This window comes from Sapajus apella, unplaced genomic scaffold (genome assembly GCF_009761245.1).
Source record: "Sapajus apella isolate SASKATOON/1434 unplaced genomic scaffold, GSC_monkey_1.0 scaffold50, whole genome shotgun sequence".
Taxonomy (NCBI): Eukaryota; Metazoa; Chordata; class Mammalia; order Primates; family Cebidae; genus Sapajus; species Sapajus apella.
The window spans coordinates 7,387,169-7,414,265 of record NW_022436990.1 but is presented as its reverse complement, the minus strand read 5'-3'; the positions used below and the strand labels follow the sequence as shown (position 1 = coordinate 7,414,265).

At 35.7% G+C, this 27,097-nt stretch overlaps 1 protein-coding gene across 18 annotated transcripts in view; it reads right to left on the bottom strand.

Annotated features, from left to right (window-relative positions):
- The window catches only part of RALGAPA1 (Ral GTPase activating protein catalytic subunit alpha 1), a 297,019-nt gene that overhangs the window by 50,954 nt on the left and 218,968 nt on the right, over positions 1-27,097 (bottom strand). For 17 of the 18 annotated variants that reach the window (XR_004258069.1, XM_032242528.1, XM_032242525.1 and 14 more), the window contains 2 exons: positions 21,395-21,550; positions 60-218 (listed from right to left, as the gene is read on the bottom strand). Coding sequence is in view for 17 of the 18 variants with exons in the window: in XM_032242528.1 (XP_032098419.1) it covers positions 60-218; positions 21,395-21,550 (315 nt within the window). In the remaining variant the exon portion in view is untranslated. Of the gene's footprint in view, positions 1-59; positions 219-11,947; positions 12,081-21,394; positions 21,551-27,097 lie in introns of those variants that run through there. The other variant, XM_032242533.1, reaches the window with a different exon arrangement.

The window sequence follows — 27,097 nt, the reverse complement described above, 5'->3', positions numbered from 1 at the left end:
CTCACAAACCCCTATGGAACCAAAATCTATTATTAAAATGGAAGCTAAGAAGTTCTTACCTCTGGTTTTTTCATTATCTGAATACTGAACATGTGATTTTTCATTGGATATATTACAATAAGGACATCACCAAATTCTGTGGGAATAATTCCCCTCCTGTAGTCTCTAGTATGCTCTGACCAAACAATGTGAACTTCATCATTTCCCAAATGTCTCAACTGGAAAGACAAGAAAATATACTGCTTTATAAAAGCTCTGTGAGTACAGTCATACAGTCACAGACAACATACAACATAAAAAGGGGAAAAAGGAAATTAAAAAATTGTTAAACTGCACTTGGTCAGTTTTATATAAGAAACACAAACACTCAAAAACATCACAAGACACTGCAAAGACCAATTTCAGTTGTCAATAATCAATGGGAAATAGAGAACTCAACATTTAAAAAGATTCACATATAGCCCAAATACTCTCCTTAACCAGCAACTGCGCGGATTCTCCACTAACAGATCTTTTAAAAGATTGTTTAAAGAAAAGTAATAGGTAACTCATAAATTGGATAATCCCCAACTGAGTAAGAGAAAGTTGATTATATTTGGTTTAACAAATTTACCAGGTTTTCTTTGCCCATGAAACTAAAAAATTCTTCCAAATAGATGTCTTGAGAATTGTTAGACCCTCAAGATGTTATTTAAACGTTTGTGGTGCTTGCTTACAAAGGTGTTTCTAGCAATCAGAAAGAGTTAACATTATGATCATTAAAACTGTAAAAACATAAAACATTCAGAAGTTGGATTTCTAATAAGGCATTAGATAAATGAACTTAATGTCCTTAAGTCTTGAGTTTTCTTCATAGACACTACTATAGAATAATGCCTTTTATTATAAAATTTCATTATACTAGTACGTTTATTGATTCTGCCACTGAAAGCATGAGTCAACTTTTAGTGCAGATCTTACATGGGATTTCCATTAGCTTCAGGTAACTAGACACACTACAGGTAGAAAGGTTTAGAAGAGTAAACCTGGGATAATTGTCATCAACATTAACGCTATCAGCTAACATACAGGCAATTTCTATTTCAGAAATATGTCATTTATTCTGGCTTAAGGATGAACAGAGGGTAGAAAAAAGAACTTAACATGTAATTTAAACAAAGAAAGTAGTTAAGTATAATTAGTGAAAGCCTCTCTTCTGCCATTCCTTAATCCTGGAGTAACTCCTTATATACATACACAGCTTGAATAATATAAATGTGTGGGACTTGGGCTTTGCAACATTTTTAAAAAGCAAAAAAGATTACACAACTCAGAAAAGTCATGGCTTCATAATTTCATTTTTTAATCAAAATACTTTAAAAATATCCTTCCTATACAGCCATCCCCATGTGTCAGCTTCCCTAATAGGTTTATGTTAACTGAATACAAAAGAAATGTGAAATAAATTTAACCAGGAGGGATGATCCAATCTAATTTTGATACATTAATGTCATATGCTGTACATGTTACAATAGCAGCCAGATCTAATACTAAGCTCCAGGCTATACTGAGATTTCCAAATGGCAGATTGTTCTAAGTGATATCAAGTATAATTGAAATAATAAACGATAGTAAAAGCTGAGCACACTGTCAGGAAGAATTTAGGTATTTACTTTTTAAAATTAAATGAGTTAGGTAAGGAAAGACAAGACAACTGAAATAATGCAGGTCTCAATTTACAGAAAATTCCTTTTATTTATCTGCTACATTAACCCTTGAACTTTTGCCAAAACTATCTATAATTTCTAGTGCCCACTTATCTAAAGAAACGAGAAAAAAGGGCAAGTGTACTTTTATCTTATAACTGAAGCTTGTTCAAATACCTTCTGTATGGTATTGAAAGTCTGGTAAATAAGTTTAATGGAAAAGAACAACATATTTTTGCCAAGCTGTTGTAATGAAGATTACTGGCACAGTCATTCTAAACATGTTCAAACACTTTAAGGAAAAAGCTTCATAAAATCCCTTATCGTTTATATTCAAATTTTAAAAAAGTAATTATTTTAGGCTGTCATAATGAGGCATTGTTTTTATATGTTTAAAATCTGTTATATAGTAATTAGATACAAATTGAGAAACTGCTAATCATTGCTATATGTCTTGGAAATTTTTGAAAGACTAATGAAAGAATGAATTTTTGATGGTTAAAAGTTAATAGAAATTTCAGACATATGTATGTTTGACATACTTTATATATTATTTAATATTGTTTTTATTTATTCTTTATCTCTTACGGACTTACAAGCTTGTGTCCTATGGGGTCTGGCACGGTGGCTCACACTTGCAATCTCAGAGCTCTGGGAGTCTGAGGCAGGCAAATCACCTGAGATCAGGAGTTCAAGACCAGCCTTACCAACATGGTGAAACCCCATCTCTACTAAAAATACAAAAATTAGCCAGGTGTGGTGGCACATGTCTGTAATCCCAGCTACCTGCGAGGCTGAAGAGAGAAGATTCCTTGAACCTAGAAGGCAGAAGTTGCAGTGAGCCAAGATTACTCAACTGCATTCCAGCCTGTGTGACAGAGTGAGACTTCACCTCAAACAAACAAACAAAAAAGATTGTGTCCTATGTATAACCAGTAGGTTTTGCTATACTCTGAAAACTACCAAAGAAGTTCCTACCTACATGTTTATTGACCCAGATGCTAATTCATTTCTGAAACAGAGTAGAAGACTTCTGTACATGGGATATGTCTGTTAAAATGATTGGCAACCAAACTATTCTTCCAAATTTCTTTCAACTGCTACTAAAGTCATTTTGGAACTCAAGGTATATAACATAGGCTACAGGTGACTATTACTAATTGAAGAAGATAAAGCAGCTAAATGAAATTCAACATGTGTACAAGTGAAGTTCTCAAATACACAAGAATGTTAATACTGGAAGAGATTTTAAAGTTCTAATTTCCCACCTGATTCAGGAGCTTATGCCTGATAAGTAGATATCCTGCCTCTGCTTGAGTACTTCTAAGGTTGAGAATTTTATTAATTCACAAATCAGCCCATTTCTTATTTATTTATTTATGTATTTTGAGATGGAATTTCGCTCTTGTTGCCCAGGCTGGTGTGCAATGGCGTGATCTCGGCTCACTGCAACTTCCGCCTTCCAGGTTCAAGTGATTCTCCTGCCTCAGCCTCTCAAGTAGCTGGGATTACAGGCGTCCACCACCACACCCAGCTAATTTTTATATTTTTAGTAGAGATGGGGTTTTGCCATGTTGGCCAGGCTGGTCTTGAAACTCCTGACCTCAGGTGATATGCCTGCCTCGGCCTCCCAAAATGCTGGGATTACAGATATGAGCTGCTGTGCCCAGCACCCATTTCATTTTTAAAGAGCTACAATCATTAGAACATCTTAACACAAAGCTAAAAACTGCATTCTGGATGCTAGTTCTTCCAAATTGAGCCTTACCAAATGAATCCAATCTGTATTCTATACATTATCTTTTCTGTTATCTGAAGGTCAGTCTAATATATATCTCACTTTTCCAGGTTAAAAGTGTTCTTCTTAGCTCCTCTTAAGAGTTCACAAACGTATTCATTATTTTGGGTTATTGTCTCAGTTTACTGATGTTTCTGTTAAACTGCTGTGTATGAAATAGAACACAATATCAACACATGTTCCGGATAATACAGCAAACCCACAGTGGGGCTGGTTTCTTCCTTTGGTCTGTTCAATAAATTATTCTCTGCATTTTAAAAATGATGGCACTAATGGAACTTGTCAATTCAAACTTCTAAGTCTTTTTCTTGCAAAGTTCTTTTAAGCTGGTACAATTGACTGCTAGAACTAAAGAAGGGGTTTCATATTTATTCTTACTAAATTTTCCCTTGCCAGGTTCAGATGATCATTAAGCTTATGAAGGTGTATTGTTAGCCTGACTCTGCTATTTCACATGCTGGCTCTCTCCTAGATTTGGGCTATCCTTAAGTTCAAATTCCAATGTCTTCATTTACATTTTGCAAAAAAAATGTCAAATGGGAAAGGCTAGGTTAAGAGCCTTATATCGAGTCATTACAGACTTTCCTCCTAGACAAAAAAAGTCCACAAAACCCTATATTTATTAAAGGTATTTATTAAGTGCTTACTGTAACAATTCATTAAATTTCTACAACAATGCTACAAAGTAGTAATAATTATTACCTTTATTTGTACAGGTGAGGAATTGAAGCTTAAAAGGATGAAGTAACTCACCTAAGGTCATACAAATAGTAAGTGGCAGAGTCAGGATTCAAACCCAGGCAGGCTGGTTCCAGAACCTATACGGTAACTACCTCCCTATACTGCTTCTTGTTAAATAATTAATTTTATGAATATGATTATACAATCAATCATGAATATCCTTACCAAACTTATTAAGACCACATTTCTTCAACTTGTCCACAACAAGCAACTTTGTTAAATGCTTTATTACAGTCTATGGTTTTCCCTAATCTAGTAATCCTATTAAAACAAATTAAGTTATTTTGATGTGATTTGTTATGGTGAACTCATGGTGGCTCCTAGTGATCACTACACTTCATTATCTAAGTGCTCACAAACCATCTGTTTAATAATCCTATTGTGCCTGGCACTGACATGAAGCTCATGAACGCTGGTAAGTTCTATAGTCTGGGGCCTGCTTCGTGTTCTCTTGTGAAAATCAGATGTTTACCCATTGCTACAGACTGAATGTTTGCATCCCGTTCACCCCTCAAATTCATATTCTAAAATCCTAATCCCCAATGTGATGTATTGTAAGGTAGGGGACTCTGGGAGGTGATTAGGTTATGAGGGCACCTTTATAAGGGACTAGTGCCCTTATAAAAGATACCGCAGAGAGCTTACTTGACTCTTCTGATATTATATATAAAATTACAATGAGAAGATGGTCATCTGTGAACCAGAGGGTGGTCCCTCACCAGATAATGAATCTGTCAGCATCTTGATCTTGGATTTCTCAGCCCCCAGAACTGTGAGAAATAAATTTCTGTGGTTTATAAGCCATCCAATCTATGGTATTTTTGTTATATCAGCCTGAATGGACTAAGACATTCATCTTTTGGCAATGCACTCATTCTCCATGATTACCAACAGGAATTCCAGAGTCAATTCCAGATTTCCTCAGTGCCACATAATACCATTCATCTGCAGGGCTGGAGACTAGAATTCTTGTAAAGTAACTATATTACGTCCCCACTAAATCAGCTTATCCTCCTGACTTCCCCATTTCTGTTAAAAGTACTTAACAACTAATTAAAATCATTCAGGATTAAAACCTGAGAGTCTTTTAGTCTTTTTTGATTCCTCTTGTTTTCCTTACTACATCTCTAATGAGCTCATTTTTTTTTTAAAGCATTATATTCCTTTTTTGTACTTTCCTTCCTATTCCTCTACTGCTGTCCTAAATCACATGCTACTCATCTTACATAACTGGACTAATTCATGAGTTCTCAAAAAGTCTTTTCTCTCTTCCCTCCCTCCCTCTTTCATATCCACCTTCTTTCATTCATGACCAAGTATTGATAGCTGATTGAATGCTAGCTTTTGCAGATGCAACAATGAGTAAAAACAGACATGGTCTCTGTTCTCAAAGCTTTGTGTACAGTGGAGGAGACAGAGTAAAATAACCACACAATAAATAAATAAATAATTTAAAAATACAAATGATGCTCTAAATATATTTTTCACAATGAAAACAACAAAGAACATGGATCTGTAATGCTTCTTGAACTAAAAATTGAAGACCATACAGAAGTTAATTAGGTTAGGCAGTTACTTTAGGAAATAGGGATATATGTGTAGAAACTGTAGCTTAGTATTCCTACTGCCCCAAGTCCCCATTCTTTCCCCCATCTTCCAGGCACTTACACTTAGTAAAACACACTCTATGATATACCCCTCAATCATGAGAGAAAACATGTTTTAATATACTTTCTAATAGTCATACAGATTTTCCTACATTCACTTACTGTTTAGATTATTCATTTTTAGAAATCAGAAGTTTCTTGAAAACAACAGGCATAGCATTCAATATTATATCTTAGCACAGCAGGCAGTCAATAAATACTGCTGATTTTTTTTTTTTTTGAGACGAAGTCTTGCTTTGTTGCCCAGGCTAGAGTGCAGTGGTGAGATCTCAGCTCACTGCAACCTCCAACTCCTGGGTTCAAGCGATTCTTCTGTCTTAGCCTCCTGAGTAGCTGGGACTACAGGCATGTGTCACCATGACCAGCTAATTTTTTGTATTTTTAGTAGAGATGGGGTTTCACGGTGTTAGCCAGGATGGACTCAATCTCCTGACCTTATGATCCACCCACCTCAAATTCTCAAAGTGCTGGGATTACAGGCGTGAGCCACTGCACCCGGCCAATATTGCTATTAAAAAGATAATGTAACAATACTTATCTTGCATTTTTTCCCTATCATTACCTAGTGCATAGCATAAAAGTATAATTATCTGCAGTTATGGCATTTATTTAAATTGTCACTTTGATAAAGACAAAGGTGTCTATAGATCTTTTGATTTGTGGCTATGGTAGCTGTGGTAATTCACCGAACAGACATTTGTTAAATGCCAACAGGCCTGGTACTAGGTGCTAGAGATGTAGCAGTAAGCAAGAGACAAATCTTTGTTCTCATGACATTGATATTCTAGTGGGAGGAGTCAGATAAACATATACAAAAATAAACAAGTAAGATAACTTTACATGGAGATAACTCTATGAAGAAAATAATATAGGGTCATATGATAAAGTTCCTGAGTAGAAGAGGGCTTCTTTAGCTAGGATGTCTAAAAAGGTCTTTCTGAGAAACTGTCATGTGAGTTTGAGAACAGAACAATTACAATGAGAAAGCCTGATAATGTGGAGAAAAACATTAAAAACTGAGAGAATAGTAAGTGTACAGAGCCCTTAAGATATGAATAAGTTTGACATGCTGGAAGGTTAGAATGACAGTCAGTGAGTCCAGATGATGGTAAATTAAAAGGAAAACGACAGGAGATGAGATCAAGAGGTAGGCAGGCTGGCAGGGCCAAATCATGCAGGGCCATAGTGGGGAATTAGAATTTTATTCCCTATACAATGAGAGGCCACTGCTATCTCACACACATGATAACATTCACTGTGGTGAGATAAAGTTATATTGAACCACTTATATTTTCTGCTTTCTCAATCTTATATTCTTGTCATCAGAAGTTTATATGTAAAAATTGGAGGTAGAGGCAGAGTTTTTTCTATAAGGTTATATTTGGGACTCAAACAATGAGTATAATTTCACAGCATTTATTAATTACAATCCTAACTTCACTTTTACTAAAATAATGAAAAAATTAAAAAAATTATTCCTTAAATTTGTTTTTTGAACAAATGCATTTTCCAGACTATATTTAGCATATAGTTTTGTACAAAATAAAGAAAAACAGATTTAAAATAAAAAAATCAGACCAAGCAGCACTACAACATTCATTTATTTGCAAAACTATTACGACTAAATTTCAAGACAGAAATGAAACACTTTCCATTACACTAATACGATTTCAGAGGAAATGGACTTAAATAAAGTGCTTCTTTCCCCCTATTTTGGGGGGTCCAGGAAATGAAAGACAGACTAGAGAGTTCAACTAAGTATGTTACAATTATCTCAACTTGATCTTCATCAAACTTCTAAAAGGATGATTCAGCTACCTACGAAGCAGAGTATCAGCAAGTGGCTAGAACAAGGAGATGGAGGAAATGAGAGAAGCTCCTGTGAACACTTTACACCAATGCTTGCAGCACTTTTGATTTTTAGGGGTGAATACACTCAGTTAAGTGGAAATTATTTTTAACCATTTTCTATCAATCTTCCTCAGGTAGAGATAATTTATAGAACAGACTGCTTGGACTGGAGTTATATCAGGATTTTTATATGGTGGTACCACATTCCTAAGAAAAACTTAGTAGACTGAATATTTGGTTAATTTGTTCAAGAAGTACAGTCTATGTTGTAAATATTCTGCTGCCACTGTCTTGAGCCTTGAAAAAGCCTTCTCTTCACAAGAAATACAAATGCTACATTTAAATAGATCCAAGGATATTTACTTCTCATTCTGAGAAAATAAAATGTTTGAAAATAATTTACAAATCACATATTTTAAATAAAAAGTCAGAACTAAAATTAGTTTCTATAAAATGAATATAAATGATTTTCTCCTACCAAGTTTAAAGCAAAGGAGCAGAGTCATAAATAATTCTAGCTTGCCAGAGGCATGGCTATTTCTTTATACTGACTGCCGACTATCTAATTTAATTAGAAGTATTAAACTCCTTGCTGAGGTCAACAAGCCTTACTTCCTCCAATATTACACTTCAACCAGTGCTCATTAATGTGTCTACTGAATGGATTAACACACCTAAAGATATATGTACAAAGGACAGGGGGGACAACCTAATGATATCCAATTGTTCATTTATAATAGGACACATGTTCTAGGCCTCAACTTATTACCACTAATGTGGAATTTATTAAATTCAGGAGAAAAAAATACCAATACAGAAAGTGATTTTTTATAAAGGAGAACTGGTATAAGACTACTGGCTTCTACGATTAAGTTTAAACATTTAACCTATCAAAAATAAAGTGATACTAAAATAAAACTAAAATATAAGCCTGCTACTTAGAATTTTATATACTAGAACTCTGAGGAACAGATTACAGGCAAGAGTCATTAAGTATAGGGAAATGGGAAACATCAGCATATAGAGAAATGAATGTTTATAAGGTTTTAAAAATTTTCTATGAAAAGAAGGTTTAGGCTAATTATACTGAATTATGAGGTCAAATAAAAATACCCTTTCTGCTGGACTTAAAAGTTGCTATTGTTTCTTGATGGAGAATGGCAGTGTCAGGACATATATGACTACATTGCTCATACATACATATAGCGTTGAAACATGGCTTTAGTTTGACATTGACAGAGTAGATTTTACTTAAATTGATTTAAATTTCTACTAGAGAAAATAAGACATTTCTCCAAAGAGTATATACAAATGAGCAAAGGGCACATGAAAAGATGTTCAATATCATTGGAAGAGAAATGCAAATCAAAACCACAATGAAATATCATTTCACACCTACTACTATGGCTATAATTGTTTTTTTTAAAAACAGAAAATAACAAGTGTTGGCAAAGATGGGGAAAATCGCAACCCTTAGGCATTCCTGGTGGAAATGTTAAATGATGCAGTTGCTGTGGAAAACAGTCTGACAACTTCTCAGAAAGCTAAATATACAATTACCATATGACCCCAGTGATTCCACTCCTAGGTATATATAGCTAAATTGAAAATAGGGATTGAAATAAATATTTGTATGCCAATGTTTGCTGCAACATTGTTTACAAGAACCAAAAGGTGGAAACAACCCAATTTCCAGTTACAGATGAATGGATAAACAAAATGAGGTATATACTTGCAACAGAATATTTAGCCTTAAAAAGGAATAAAGGTCTGATGCATGCTATAACATGAATGAATCTTGAAAACATGCCACGTAAAATAGGCACAAAAGGACACAAACTGTATGATTCCACGTATATGAGGTTCCTAGAACTGGCAAATTCATAGAACAGGTGGATTAGAGGTTACCAGGGCTAGTGGAAGGAGGAATCGGGAGTTACTGTTTAATGGGTACAAAGTTGCAGTTTGAAAAAATTTTTAAATTGGAACAAAAAAAATAAAACACAAAGACTTCTGGGTCTTCTGGTTTCTTGCACAGTATATAAAGGTTTGAAGTAACCAGTTTGATCTAACAAGTAAAAAGCTGAACAAACTGAAAATCAACAATTCTTTTTAGACATATCAGAGATGTGAAGTGACAGGACAAATGCTCCCCTCCCCATTCCTGGCGTCTGACTGGAGAGAGACAGATAATCACAGCCGACTGATGGGATATAGTGCCAGCGTAGGAAAATCTGAATTAAAACTGAACTGCTGGAAGCTCAGTGTGGACAAATCTAAGAGTTAAAAACTCCAGGAGAAACCAGTCTTAGGGGGAAACTCCCCTACTTTTTTGAGTTTTATATCCAAGAGCCCTACCAGGTCCTTATGGCGAATAATAGAGAAAAATACCCTCTTGCTTTGTGGAGGGGGAGGGGAAAAACAATTATTTGAAACACACCAAAACATTCTGTTCTTTAAAAGGCCTGCCCTCAGGAGAAACTATTTTACCAAAGCCTAACCTACCTGAGAGAAGAATAATAGCCAACTCTGGCTCCTCGGAATGTCATACTATCCCATCTAAGGGGAGGGACTGAAAAACACTGGTGAAATTCACAATCCAGGGCCACAGGCTCAGCAAAAGACTGAAACCTAATCGTGGGACAATGGAGTGCTTTCCCTTCCCCCACACCTCACCACCATACCACTGAAGGCCTGTTTACCAGAGTTCATTTTACCTAGCATATGTTCAGATTTCAATAAAAAATTACAAGGCAAAAAAACATAGTCTTTAATTTTAAAAGAGACTGAACAAGCGTCAGAACAGAATAAGCACCAGAGTCAGCTGTGGCAGGGATGCTAGAATTATCAGACCAGGAATTTAAAACAACTATGGCTAATATGCTAGGCAGCTCTAATGGAAAAAGTAGACAACATGTAAGAACAGATGGACAAGGTATGTAGAGAGATGGAAATTCTAGGAAAAAATACCAAGAAAAAATGCTAGAATTAAAAAAACACTGGAACAGAAATTTTAAAATACCTTGGATAGGCTCATTCACAGACTAGACACAGCTGAGGAAAGAATCTCTGAGCTTCAGGATATCTCAATAGAAACCCCCAAAACAGAAAAGCAAAGAGAAAAAAGACATATTCAGAACAGAATATGCAAAAACTGTGGACTACCATGAAAGATGTAAATACATATAATGGATTGAAAGAAGAAGAAAGAGAAAAAGAAACAGAAGCAGTATTTGAAGCAATAATACCTGAGAATTTCCTCAACTTACTGTCAGTCATTAAACCCAGATCCAGGAAGTTCAGTGAACACCAAGCTGGGTAAATGTCAAAAAACTACACCTAGGTACATTGTATTTAAACTCAAAAAATCAAGGAGAAAAAACAAATTCTTCAAAGAAGGCAGAGGGAAAAAAAATCTTACCTACAGAGTAGCAAGGATAAAAATTATTTCTGACATCTCAGAAATTACATAAGCAAGAAGAGAGGTGAGTGAAATATTTATTGAGAGAGAGCTAAAACATACCACACGCTTAGAATTCTGTACTCTGTGAAATTATCCTTCCAAAGTGGAAAAGAAATAAGACTTTCTCAGACAAACAAAAATTGAGGGAGTTTGCTGCCTGTAGACCTACCTTACAAGAACTGTTAAAGCAAGTTCCTCAGAGAGAAGAAAAACATTTAGGTCAGAAACTTGGATCTACATAACAGAAGGAAGAGCATGACAGAATGAATAAATGAGGGTAAATTAAAACTTTTATTTTGCTTAGTCATAATTAGTTTAACAGAACATAGTTTTATAATAGCAGCAATGTATTTTAATATTTATGCTCATATGCATATGTATAGGCTTACATATACTTATAACAAGTGAAATGGATGACAGCAATGATATAAGGGATGGGAAGGAGGGATTAGGAATACTGTGTTATTACTGCAAGCAGAAATATATAAGCAGTACAGTGTAATTTTTTTTTTTTTTTTGAGACAGGGTCTCACTTTGTCACTCAAGTTGAGTGCAGTGGTGTGATCCTGGCTCACTGCAGCCTCAACCTCCCCAGATTCAGGTGATCTTCTCACCTCAGCCTCCCAAGGTGCTGGGACCACAGGTGACCACCACCATGCTTGGCTAATGTTTGTGTTTCTTATAGAGATGAGGTTTCATCATGTTGCCCAGGTTGGTCTTGAACTCCTGGACTCAACTGATCTGCCAACCTCTGCCTCCCAAAGTGCTGGGATTACAGGTGTTAGCCACTGCACCCAGCTGGTATAGTGTAATTTGAAAGTGGGCTTGGAACGTGGATTAACTATGAATGTACAGAGTAAACTCTATAGCAACCACTAAAAAAGTTAAAAAAAGAAGCATAATTAATATGTTGAGAGAGAATGGAATCACATAAAATGCTCAATTAAAACCAGAAAAGGCAGAAAAAGCATAAGAGAAAAAAATAGGAACAAAGAACAAGGGCAACAATAGAAAAAGTAGAATATAGTAGACAGAAATAGAAAACAGTAAAGAATATACTAGATATTAATTCAACTATATTAATAATCACTTTAAACATCAATGTTATGATATACCAATTAAAAGATATTGCTAGAATGGAGCTAAAAACATGACCCAACTATATACTGTCTGCAAGAAACTCTCTATAAAGACAAATATAGACTAAAAGTAAAAAGATACACCAGGTAACACTAATCAAAAGAAAGCGGGAGTAGCTATATTAATTTCAGACAGAACAGATTTCCGAGCAAGTAAGTTATCAGGGATAAAGGGGGGGTCATATAATAAAGGAGTCAATACTAAAAGATGACATAGTGATCCTTACATGTAGGTGCCTAACAATGAAGCATTAAAACGTAAGAAGCAAAAACTGACAGAACTTCAAACTCACATGTAACATTCACCAAGATAGACCGTATTGTGGGCCATCAAACATACCTTCACAAATTCAAAAGAACAGAAATCATAAAATGTCTGCTCTCAAACAGTGGAATTAAATTAGAAATGAGGATGATGATGGCGGGAGGGAGGGGAGAAAATTATAAATGAGTAACAGAAAGATAGCTGGAAAACCCCAAAATACCTGGAGATTAAACAACATACTTGTTAAAAACGCATGGGTCAAAGAAGGCATCTCAAAAGAAATTAAGAAATATTTTGAACCAAATGAAAAAGTTCTGGAAGGAGATAGTGGTGATGGTTGCAAAATACTGTAAGAGTACTTAAAGTCAATCAATTTGTTAAAAATGATTTCAAAAATGGTTAAAATGAACTTAATCTCTAATAAATTTAGTGCATAAAATTGTCAGCATTTCAGTGTACAAGTTTAATTAGAACTCCCTTTAACAACTCTTTTTTTTTGAGACAGAGTATCGCTCTGTTGTCCAGGCTGCAGTGCAGTGGTGCAATCTTGGCTCACTGCAACCTTTGCTTCCCAGGTTCAAGCAATTTTCCTGCCTTAGCCTCCCGAATAGCTGGGACTACATGTGTGCGCCACCACACCCAGCTAATTTTTGTATTTTTAGTACAGATGAGGTTTCACTATGTTGGCCAGGATGGTTGAAATCTCTTGGCCATGCAATCTGCTGGCCTTGGCCTTCCAAAGTGTTGGGATTATAGGCACAAGCCACCGTGCAGGGCCAACAATTCTTAAATGGTGCTATCATCTCTAAAATTTATCTTATTTGCTACAATAAAGGATTGTTAAACATCCATTTCAAATGCTTCCTTTTAAAATAATTAAGGAAGCTTGTGCCTATTCTGAGGAAAACAGACATCTTATTTGACATTTCTACAAAGGTCACAGGAATAAAGTATCAAGTCCCATGTAATTACCAAGTTTAATACAGTGGAGTAAAAATATGCTGACATAGTTTTCTTTAATAAAAAAGGCATTTTAATAGAAAATAATCTACTTTGTTCCACTCTTAGGTTTGCAATCTAAGATACTATTAATTTTTACAAATTAAAACCATGATGAGATATCCTCTTTCACACCTATTAGAATGGCTATTATCAAAAAGACAAAATGTAATGGCAAGGATGTGAAGAAAAGGGGACGTTGGCACATAGGTGGTAGGAATTTAAATTAGTACAGCCATTATGGAAAACAGTATGGGGGTTCTTCGAGAAATTTAAAATTAGAACTATCATATGATCCAGCAATCCCACTATTGGGTATATATCCAGAGAAAATGAAATCAGTGTGTCAAAGAGATTATCTACACTCACATTCAGTGCAGCCTTATTCACAATAACCAGGATATGGAATCAATCAAGAGTCCATCAGTTGATGAATGGATAAAGAAAATGTGGTATATTTAAAATGGAACACCATTCAACCTCAAAAAAGAAGGAAATCCTGTGATTTATAAAAACATGGATCAACCTGGAGGACACTGTGTTAGGTAAAGTAAGCCAGCACAAAAAGACAATGCATAATCTCACTTTTAAGTGGAATCTAAAGAAGTTAAACTCATAGAAAGACAGAGTACAATAAGTCCTCACTTAATGTCATCAATAGGTTCTTGGAAGCTGTGACTTTAAGCAAACAGCAGGCCTTCAAATAATGTCATTTCCTCCATAGTTTCATTATAAGGTTGATGATAGAATACAATTGGTTTCATCATATGTCATTTTCCTTAAATGGAGGGAATCAAAGTTTATGGGGAACAGTATGAAACTGGAGAAGAAGCTGGTCAAAGGACACAAAATTTCAGTTAAGATGAATGAGTTAAAGAGAGTTATTGCCACCATAATGACTATAGTTAAGAACAACATGCTGTATACTTGAGAATTGCTAAGAGAATAGATTTTAAGTGTTCTCACCGTGAAAAACTGGTATGTGAGGTAATGCATATTTTAATTAGCTTGATTTAGCTATTCCACAATGTTTACACATATCAAAACGTGCTATATACCATAAATATACACAATTTCAATTTATTAATTAAAAAACAAATAACGTTTAAAAAAGACATATATAAGAAAAGAAAGGGTACCGATTACTAAGACAGTCACTGTTGTAGGGCAGTAGAATAGTAATATACTATCAATTTTAGATTCTACTTCGGGGTTTAAAAGTTGTATCCATGGAGCCATGATTAAAATTACTTACTTATTTACTTATTTATTTATTTTTGAGACAATGTCTCACTCTGTCACTGAGGCTGGAGTGCAGTGGTACAGTCTTGGTTCACTGCAGCCTCAAACTCCTGGACTCAAGCAGTCTTCCCACCTTAGCCTCCAAATAGCTGGGACTACAGGCACATACCACCTTGGTTAGCCAATTTTTTTGGTAAGGACAGGGTGTCACTATGTTACCCAGGCTGGTCTCGAACTCCTAGGCTCGAGCAATCCTTCCAAAGTGCTGGGATTACAAGTGTGAGCCATTGTGCCTGGCTTATTTATCTTTTTATACTGTACTTCAACTGTCTCTAATTTGGGTATGATTTATTTTCATAGAGATTTAAAATGAGTTCACGGAAAAAATAGTTTACATGAAGTTTTAACGAACCTTTACTTTATTCCGATTCTATTTAACATCATATACTATTACCAGTATTCATGGCTCATCTTGTGCTTCTAAAAAGTGTATGCCAAAAAATTCTATAGCAAACTTCATATTGAATATGCTTCCCTAGACTTATTAATTACCACTACCCCTAGCACTCACTGTACTCTAATTAGTACCCATATATTAGTTTTCCTAGCTATTACCCATTGATCAGGCAATTTGTAGCAATATTCTAAAATGTAAACAAAAGGCATAAAAAGTAGCTCACATAGTTTGGTTTTGTGTCCCCAACAAAATCTCATCTTGAATTGTAATCACTGGGTATTGAGAAAGGAACCTGGTGGGGGGTGATTGGATCATGCTGTTGTAGTGGTAATGAGTTCTCTTGAGATCTGATGGTTTTATAAGTGTTTGACAGTTCCACCTTCACGTGCTCACACTCTCTGTTGCCTGCTGCCATGTAAAATGTGCCTGCTTCCCCTTCCACCATGACTGTAAGTTTCCTGAGCCCTCCCCAGCCATATGGAACTATGAGTCAATTAAACCTCTTTTGTTTATGAATTACTCAGTCTCAGTATTCTTTATAGCAATGTGAAAACAGACCAATACAGTAGTCAATCAAATCTTACAAAAGATTTATAAAGAGCCCTAAACTTCCTTTTAAAGAGACTATGTTAAACAACCCTGTTTCATAGCTTATTAGTGAAGTGTGAAGAGATTTGATATCAGACAACACAGTATCAACTAAAATGACTGATCATGTTCAGTTGGTTAAATTTAGTAATAGTTTCAGATAAACTGAGGATAGGATTTTCAGTAAAACCCTGGAGGAAAAACAAACAGACTCAGAAAAAAGTGGAGGAGATGGAAGAAGTAAACCAGAAATGTTGGATAAAGTTTCACTTATAAAAATGTTTCTCATTAACAAAACCAAATATGAGCTGTACTGAATACATACAGCTGTACTCTGAAGTATCTCTGTAGCTACAATGACTTTTCAATGGCTGTGTGAGCTACACCAAAATGGTGGTGTAAATTTTTTTAACAGTTAAGTGTGCCATCAATATTCTATGATATCCCTTATAGATTCTAAGGTAGCAAGATTTATTTTAACTAAATAACTCTTATTTGCTATATTAGTTTTAGCTCAAATGTATGTGATACAGCATGTTATCTTTCAAGTGCTTTGGATGTATGTATGTGTTTTTTTGAGACAGGGTCTCACTTTGTCACCCAGGTTGGAGGATAGTGGTGTGATCATGGCTCAATGTAGCCTGGACATCCCAGGCTCAAGCAATCCTCCCACAGTAGCCTCCTGAGTAGTTGGGACTATAGGCACATGCCACTATGCCTGGCTAATTTTTAAATTTTTGGTAGGGGGTCTTGCTATGTTACCCAGGCTGGTCTCAAACTCTTGGGCTGAAGCAATCTTCCAGTTTGGGCATCCTAAAGTGCCAGAATTTCAGGGATAAGCCACCATGCCTAGCCTGGAATAATTTCTATTTTATTTTCCTCTCCCTCAATCAACATAAATATCTAAGGGCCTTGAAATATCATTCTACCAATGTAAACACAGAAATCTTTTAATTTGTTATACTCCTTAATATGGTTTGGTTCTGTGTCCCTGACTAAATCTCATCTCATACTGTAATCCACATGTGTCAAGGGAGGGAGCCTGGTGGGAGGTGACTGGATTATGAGGAAGGTATCCCCTGTGCTGTTCTTGTGAATGAGTTCTCACGAGAGCTGATAGTTTTAAAGTGCAGCACTTCCCCTTTGTTTGCTCTCTTGCCTGCAGCCATGTAAGACGAGCCTTGCTGCTTCCCCTTTGCTTTTGGCCACAATTTTAAGTTTCCTGAGCCCTCTCCAGCCATGCAGAACTGTGAGTCAATTAAACCTCTTTCGTTTATAAATTACCCAGACTCAGGTAGTATCTTTCAATTTTATTTATTTATTTAAGAGACAGGGTTTCACCATGTTGGACAGGTTGGTCTCGAACTCCTGACCTCAGGTGATCCACCCACCTTGGCCTCCCCAAGTGCTGGGATTACAGGCATGAGCCACCGCCCCCAGCCTTTATTTTTTTTTAATTATACTTTAAGTTCTGGGGTACATGTGCAGATTGTGCAGGTTACATAGGTATACACGTGCCATGGTGGTTTGCTGCATCCATTCCCCCATCATCTACATTAGGTATTTCTCCTAATGTTATTCTTCCCCAACCTCCCCCACCCCTTGCTATCCCTCCCTTAGCACCTGCCCCTGACCCCTTGAACGGCCCTGGTGTGTGATGTTCCCCTCCTTGTGTCCATGTGTTCTCATTGTTCAACACCCACTTATGAATGAGAACATGCGACATTTGGTTTTCTGTTCTTGTGTCAGTTTGCTGAGAATGATGGTTTCCAGCAGGGACATGGCTTTTTTATGGCTGCATAGTATTCCACGGTGTATATACACCACATTTTTTTTATCCAGTCTATCAATGATGGGCATTTGGGTTGGTTCCAAGTCTTTGCTACTGTAAACAGTGCGGCAATAAACATACGTTGTGTATGTCTTTATAATTGAATGTTTTATAATCCTTTGGGACTCAGGTAGCATCTTTACAGCAGTGTGAAAACAGGCTAATATATCCCTATTTTCTTGAAGGTAAATTCTTTATTAAGACTATAACCAATCAGAAATGAAAGTGGAGACATTACAACAGACACTTCGGAAAGGAAAAAAAAAGGATCATAAAAGAGATTATTATGAACAACTGTATGTCAACAAATTGGGTAACCTATAGGAAATGGATAAATTTCTAGAAGAAAACCGCCTGCCAAAATTGAATCAGGAAGAAATGGAAAGCTTGAAAAGAACAATAACAATGAGACTGAAGAATTAATTAAAAGTCTTCAACAAAAAGCCCAGGACTAGACAGCTTCACAGCTGAATTCTACCAAACATTCAAAGAATTACTACCAGTATTTAAGCTTCCAAAAAACAGGGTAAGAGGGAATACTTCCAAACACATTTTATAAAGCCAGCATCTCCTTGATCCCTAAGCTACACATAGATACCAGAAGGAAAGAAAACTACAGATTAATTTCTCTGATAAACACTGATATAAAAATCCTCAATAAAATATTAGCAAACTGAACCAATCCAACAACATATCAAAAAGATTATATATCAAGATCAAGTGGGATTTATCCCTGGCATGAAAGGCTAATTTAACATACACAAATCAATCAATGTGATATATCACATTAACAGAATAAAAGTTAAAAACTATGTGATTATGTGATCATCTCAATTGTTACAGAAAAAGCATTAAACGAAGTCCAACATCATTTATTGGGTAAAACTCTTGACAGTTTAGGTATAGAAAGAAAGTTCCTCAACACAATAAAGGTAACATATAAAAAACCCATCATTAACATTGTACCAATGGGGAAAAACTGAAAGCCTTTCTGTTAATATCTGATACAAGGCAAGGATGCCCACTTTTGTTGCATCTATTCAAGACAGTACTGGAAGTACTAGCAGGAGCAATCAGACAAGAAAAGGAAATGTAAGACATTCGAATCAGAACAGAAAAAGTGAAATTATCTTAATTTGCAGATAACATGATCTGCTATGTAGAAAGCCCCAGAGAGTCCACAAAAACAATGTTACAACTAACAAATGAATTCAGTAATGGTGCAGGATACAAAAATCAACGTACAAAATTTGCTAGCATTTCTATATACAAATTATGACTTAGCTGAAAAAATCAAGAAAACAATCCTACTTACAACAGCATAAAAATACTTAGAAATAAATTAACCAAGGTGGTAAAAGATTTGTACTCTGAAAAATGTGAAACATTGATGATGGAAATTTAATACACAATGAAATGGAAGGATATCTTGGATTGAAGGAATATTGTTAAAATGTTCGTAATATCCAAAGAAATACACAAATTTAATGGATCCCCATAAAAACTCCAATGGCATTTTTCACAGAAATAGAAAAATCAATTCTAAAATTCATATGGAACCACAAAAAAACCCCTCACATAGCCAAAGCTAAACAGAAAAAAACACAGAGAGGCATCATATTCCCTGCTTTAAAATTATATCACAGTCTAGGCACAGTGGCTTATACCTATAGTCCCAGCACTTTTGGAGGCTGAAGAGGGAGGACTGCTTGAGCCCAAAAGTTTGAGACCAACCTGGGAAAAATGGCAAAACCCCATCTCTTCCAAAAATACATAAACTAGCCAGGATGGTGGCAAGTGCCTGTAGTTCCAGTTACTCAGGAAGCTGAGAGACAATCACTAGAGCTCAGAGATCAAGGCTACAGTGAACTGAGATTGCACCACTGCATTCCAGCCTGGGTGAAAGAGTGAGGGAGACCCTGTCTCAAAAATAAATATATAAATAAATAAATATTATATTACAAAGCTACAGTCATCAAAATGGTATGGTACTGGAATAAAAACAGAAACATATACCAGTGGAACATAACAGAGAACCCAGAAATAAATCCAAACATATACAGTAAACTAATTTTTGACAAGGGGACCAAGAAGACCAATAGGGAAAGGATAGTCTCTTCAACATGGTCTGGGGAAAATGGCATTTCTACATGGAAAAGAATAAAGCTGGATCCTTATCTTACACCAAACACAAAAATCAACTTACATGGAGAAAAGACCAAAATATAAGAGATGAAACCCAGAAGGGGACATAGAAGAAAAGCTCCTTGACATTGGCCTTGGCAATGATTTTTCTGGACATCACACCACAAGCTCAGGCTACAAATGCAAAAATAAATAAATGGTACTATATAAAACTAAAAAGCTTCTGCAGAACAAAGGTAATTGTCAATAAAATGAAAAGGCACCCTACAGAGGGAAAACACATTTGCAAACACCCTATCTATTAAGGGATTGATATCTAAAATTTATAAGGGTCTTATAAGTCAATAGCAGAAAAACAAATAACCTGATTAAAAACTGGGCTAAGGACCTAAACAGACATTTATTCAAAGACATAAAAATGGCGAACTGGTGTATGAAAAGGTACTCAGCAATCACATTAATCATCACAGAAATTCAAATTAAAACCACTATGAGATATCACTTTATACTCATTAGAATGCTATTGCCAAAAAGGCAAGACACAACTAACGTTGGTAAGGATGTGGAGAAAGGGGAACACTAATACACTGTTGGTAGGAATGTAGCTTGATACAGCAATTATGAAAAAAAAAAAAGTAATAAGGTTCTTAAAGAAATTAAAAGTAGAGCTATCATTTGACCCAGGAATCCTTTTTCTGGGTATATACTCAAAAGAGATGAAACAACCACCTCCTCAGGATATCTGCATTCCTATTTCATTTCGGTATTATTCACAATAACAAAGATAACCAAAACTGTCCATCAATGGACAAATTGATAAAATGTGGTATATATGCATACAACGAAATATTATTCAATGTTAAAAAGGAGATTCTGCCACTTGCTACACATGAATGGCCCTGGAGGACATTATGTGTCCTAAGTGAAATAAGCCAGACACAGAAAGAAAAATATTACAAGATATCACTTATATGTGGAATTTAAAAAAAATAAAGGAGAAAATATACAGAGATAGAGAATAAGACAGTGGTTACCAGGGGTGGAGTGGGGTAGGAAATGGGGACACAGAGATCAAGGATACAAAGTAACAGATATGTAAGATGAACAAGTCTAGAGAATTAATGTACAGTAAAAATTGTATGGTATTTGGGATTTTGTTAAATTAGATTTTTAGCTGCTTTTTTCATACACAAAAAAGTAACTATGTGAGATGATAGATGTTAATTTCATTCACCATAGTAACCATTTTATTATTTATATGTATCCCACATCATGTTGTAAACCCTAAATATGCACAATAAAATTTATTTTAAAAAAAGACTACAACCTTTTGCCATATCTTGTTCCTTAAGAAAAACATAAGTTTGCTGAACAACCACCCTATTTTCAAGACAGCATTGGGTGGAGTGGTGTACTATACCCAGAAACAGTACTTGATCAATTCAACTTCTTACTTATGTATTTTATGTATTAATTGCCTCAATTATGAACATTTTAACTTAAAAGCACTTCTCAGCACTTACTTTTTTGGTCAAAGAATCATCAGAATCAGAAGGCATTCTTGTTGATACATGAAATATTACTTCTACTGTAGAGGTAGCAAAATATGGAGTGGTCAATCCAGTGCTTTTGTTTTTCTGTAGTCCTCCCATAAAACCACAATGGTTTGTAAGATTTACCTAGAAGCAATGAAGAACCACATAAATTAATTAAACAAAAACATACTATTGAGAAAGACTCAAACTTCTTGCTTAAGAAAAAATTAGTAATGAAGTCTTTTGCATGTTATCAACCAACTTAATCTAGAATTGTTAGAATGGATTTGTACTGGTTTTTTTTTTTTTTTTTTTTGCTTTTTTTTTGAGACTAAGTTTTGCTCTTGTTGCCCAGGCCGGAATGCAATGGTGTGACCTTGGCTCACTGCAACCTCTGCCTTCCAAGTAGCTGGGATGACAGGCATGTGCCATGACTAATTTTATGTTTTTAGTAGAAACAAGGTTTCTCCATGTTGGTCAGGCTGGTCTCTAACTACCAACCTCAGTTAATCTGCCCGCCTCGGCCTCCTAAAATGCTGAGATTACAGGTGTGAGCCACCGCACCTGGCCTGTACTGGTATTTATTAAGATTTGAGGATCTCTACTTAGTAAGAGTTAATGGCCGGGCATAGTGGCTCACGCCTGTAATCCCAGCACTTTGGGAGGCTGAGGCAGGTGGGTCATGAAGTCAGGAGATCGACACCAGCCTGGCCAAGATGGCGAAACCCCCATCTCTACTAAAAAATACAAAAATTAGCCAGGCGCAGTGATGGGCACCTGTAATCCCAGCTACACAGAGGGCTAAGGTAGGAGAATTGCTTGAACCCAGGAGGCGGAGGTTGCAATGAGCTGAGATCATACCATTGCACTCCAGCCTGGGTGACAGAGCAAGACTCTGTCTCAAAAAAAAAAAAAAAGTAGGCATTAACTAGGAAAGATATCAACTTCTGTGCACTATGCATCTTTTGTTAGCCTACTAAGTGTTAATGGTAAATTATAAAGGCTGTCATAGCACACCAAGGTCAGGAAGAGAAACATCAAGTATGGAAATGGTTTGGGGAAAAGTTAAAATAGTAATATCAGTTTGACAAAATGATTAATCTGGTGTGTTGTGTTTACTTGTAAAACTGGCTTCTTGATTTGTTAGTACTTATCACAGTCCACAACAAAAATTACAAATGCAGAACTTAACTATACTTTAATTACATTTAAAAACAACAAAGTAATCTGTACAAAGATTTAAAATTTTTTTTATTTTCTGATTATAAATATAATACACATTAATATTGGAGTTGTTGCACTGGATGATACTCCCTGAATCTGTGTGATGCACAGAAGCCAAGAATTTGTGTTCATTGTAAAAAATTAGGAAAACATAGAAGAAAAAAAAATTGAAAATCACCTGTATTTCCCTACTTAGAGAAAACCATTTACATATATGCTATACAATTAAAAAAAGTGAATAACAGGTAAAATGGAGAATTATAAAAAAAAGTCCCTGCACCATGTGAACTGAACACATCTCAAATATCAGTATAACTGGCTGAATACATGTATGATTGTTAGATTTTTATGCCATTACTGAATGGCATAATGGTATTAATAATGGCTACATACACATATGATTGTTAGATTTTTATGCCATTACTGTAAGATTACCTTAATCTCTTCCAGTTTAAAATTTATTAATTCAGTAATACATTTACATAATTAGAAATTTTAAAGTATAAACAAGCATACCAAAATTCTTCCTTCCATATCTCTCACCTGCAACTACTGTTACCTTCTCAGAAAGCAATTTAAGTATCCTTAGAAAAATATTATCTGCATAAATTCTTATGCTTGTGTGTACACATCCATGCATGTTTGTGTGCATATACACACAGTACATGCATATAAAACATTCTGTTTCTTGCTTTTTGTAATTAATATACCTTGAAAAATACTCCTTATTTTAAAATAATGAGTAAAGAGATTCCTCATTTTTGGTTCCATGGCTTCACAGAAGTTCATTTTACTGATGTACAATAATTTAACTAGTCCCCTAATTGAAGGATATTTAGGTTGTTTTCAGGCTTTTGCTATTACAGTCAATGCTGCAGCAAAGAACACTGAACTCACATCATGTTCCATTTGTGAAAGTAGAGCTATGGACAAACAATTAAACGTGAAACTTTAAGTCAAAGGGCATGTGGACTTCTAATTTCAAAACACACTCTACAGATGCCACCAACAATGTATGAGAATGCCTGTTTCCCTCATATCCTGTCAAATAGAGTATATTATCATACTTTATGACCTTTGCAAATCTGATAGATGACAAATGGTATCTCCAGGTAGATTTTTTGTTTTGTTTTTAGTTCAGAAAGTTACTTATTTTCAAGTCAATTCTCTGATAATGTAAAGGAGAAAGTTCAGTGTTTTTTCGCTGTAAACACTGAACACTTGCTGATCTCTATTGTTTAAACAACTGGAGAGTCACTTGAAGAAATGAAAAAATTAAAAAGAAATCCCATGTACACGTTGCCCGGAATCGCCCAGTGCAAAACTCTATCATGACCAGGATACTGACATTGGCATGGTTAAGAGACAGAGCATTTTCAACAATGCAAGGATCCCCCATGTTACCCTATTATGTGAGCCATACCCACTTCCCTCCTACTCTATCCCCTCCTTAACCCCTGGCACTCACTCATCTGTTCTTCACTTCCATAACTATCATTTCAAGAATGTTATATGAATTGAATTACATCCTGTAGGATGTAATCTTTTCAAGTGTTTGGAAATTTTCCTGTTATCTTTTTGTTAACGATTTCAAGTTTGATTCCATTTTAGTTCAAGGACATACTCTTATGATTTCAATGTTTTTAAATTTGTTGAGGCTTGTTCTATGGCCCAGGATATGATCTACTTGGTGTATGGTATATGTTCTCTGAGAACATATATACATTATATATATAATGTATATTCTGCCAATGTATATTCTGCCATTGTTGGGTGGAGTATTTAACATATGTAGGTCTTGTTGGTAGATGCTGTTGTTGAATTCCTCCATCTACTTGTTCATTTTGTCTCATTTTTCTCTTAATTGTTGAGGAGTGAAGTCTCCAGCTAATTTTTGTATTTTTTGTAGAGATGGGATCTCACTATGTTGCCCAGGCTGGTCTCAAAACTCCTGGCTCAAGCAATCTCCTGACTCAGCCTTGCAAAGTGCTAGGGTTACAGGTGTGAGCCACCATGCCCAGCCTAACTTTATTTTCTCTGCTGTTTAGGCTGTTTCTACAGTTTTATCTTCCAGTTTACGGATTCATTCTTCTGTACCCCCATTCCCACTCCCCTAAGTTGTTGGGTGCAACTACAGAGTCTTTTTATTTCAATTATGACATTTTTCACTCTAAAACTTTCATTTGTTTGTTCTTCACATTTTCTATTTCTTTGCTGAGACTTTTTCATTCGTTTGAATTGTGTTACCAATTGCCTACTGATGCATTTCTATCAAGGTGGCTTTAAATATTTGTCATCTTGGTGTGAGCATCTGCTGGTTTTTTAAAATTTAGTTTCAGATCTTCCTGGTTCTGGGTATGACGTATAATTTTTTACTGAAATGTACACATTTTCATGAGACTCTAGATCTTATTTAAAATTTCTGTTTTAGCTGGTTGTTTGAAGACTCTGCTCTATCAGAGAAAATAACAGAAAATAGGGTGAAAGGGCTGACTTGTTTCTGCCAGGTGAAGGCAGAATTACATGTTCTCTACTCAACCTCTGTTGACACCTGGAAAGCGGGAAAGGTCCTCATTAGTGCTATGTAGTGGTAGGAGTTCTGGCTTCCTATGTGATTTCACTGACACACTGGTAAGGGTGACCCTACTGCTGGGTGATGGTAAAAGTCCTCAGTCTCCACAAGGCCTCCTCTGAAATGACTCCAGAGGAGAGTAGGTACCTCAGTAATGTTGGGTGGTCATGGAATTCTACGTTTCCCATGCAGTCGCCACTGATACTTGGGTGTGAATGGGAGACTCATTACTAACTGGTAGACATGAAAGTCTTGGATTTCTACTTGGCTTTGTCTGGCACTATTTGATATTATCCCAGTGTGGTGTTGGGATTCATTACAGCCTCATGAAGATGGAAGTCTAGGCTCCTTACCTGACCTTTGCTTTCAGGGTGGGGGTGGGGTCAAGTTATTTTCTGTGGTGTTTGGCTGGAGTAGAGCAGTTATTATCTAAATGTTTTTCTGCCTTTTTAGGTTTCTCCTTTCCTGGTCCTTTGGCTAGAAAGAGCAGGCTTTGGTTGGCACGTTTTGTCTGCACCCATTGGTATTTCTAGGTTGTTGCCTTCTTCAGCTCTAAGTCTGGGATACATGAGGCAAAAAAGAAAACCCAGAAAATGTACCACTATGTCATTTTTCAGTCCTAAATTCTCTAGTTATTCTGTCTTCTCTCCATCTTTCAGAGTCATCTTATGCTTGTTTTATATGTAATGTCTTATGCTTATTGTACTCAGCATGAAAAATATTGAAAGTGTATATACTTCATCTTCCCAGAAGTGAAAATCCCCTCCGTACAATTTAATGGATTTCAGTATACTCACAGATAAGTGTAATAATCACTATAGTCAATTATAGAACATTTTCATCACTTTCCAAATAAACCCCATTACCTTTTAGTTGTCACCCGCCTTCTCCCTCATGCCCCTAACCAGCCCTAAGCAATCATTAACCTACTTTCTGTCTCTACAAATATACCTATCATCAATATTACATATAACTGGACCATTAATACATGGTCTTGATGATTGGTTTCTTTTGTTTAGCACAATGTTTTCAAGGTACATTCATGCTATAGCACATATCACTTTGTTCCTTTTCATGACTGAATAATATTTCCTTTTATTGAATACACCACAGTTTAGTGTGGACATCTGGGTTATTTCTACCATTCTGCTACAGTAAATCATGCTACTATAAACATTCAGGTCCAGGCTTTTGCATAGACATATGCTTTCATTTCTCTTGGGTATAAACTTTGGGGTAGAACTGTTTGGTCATGTGGTCAAATGTAGAACTGTCTACATTTAACTGTTTGATGAACTGCCAGAATGTTTTCCACAGGTAGTGTGGATATACATCATTTCAAGAATGGTTGCACAGTGGTTGCACATTTTACCTACCTACTAGCAGTGTATGAGGGTTCAGATTGCTCCTCATCCTAGCCTACAGTTGTTATTACCTGACTTTTTGATTGTAGTTATCCTAATGGATATGAAGTGACACTACTATGGTTTTGCTTTGCATTTCCCTGATGGCAAAGGATGTCGAGCATCTTTTCATGTGCTTATTAGTCATTTATATATCTTTTCTGGAGAGATGTCTGTTTAGGTCCTTTGACCATTTTTTAATCGGGTGTCTTCTAATCACTGATTTGTGTAACTTGTTTGTATATTCTAGATACTAGTCTCTTATCAGGCTTCACCTTGAAGCACGAAAATTTTAATTTTGATAAAGTACGATTATCTGGTTTTGTCTTTGTTGCTCATGCTTTGTGTCTTCTCTAAAAATCCTTTGCAAAATCCAAGATCATGAGGACCTACTCCGGCATTTTCTTCTAAAGTTTTAAAATTTTAGGTCTTACATTTAGGTCTGTGACCCATTTGGAGTTAATTTTTGTATATTAAAATTATTCTTTGCAT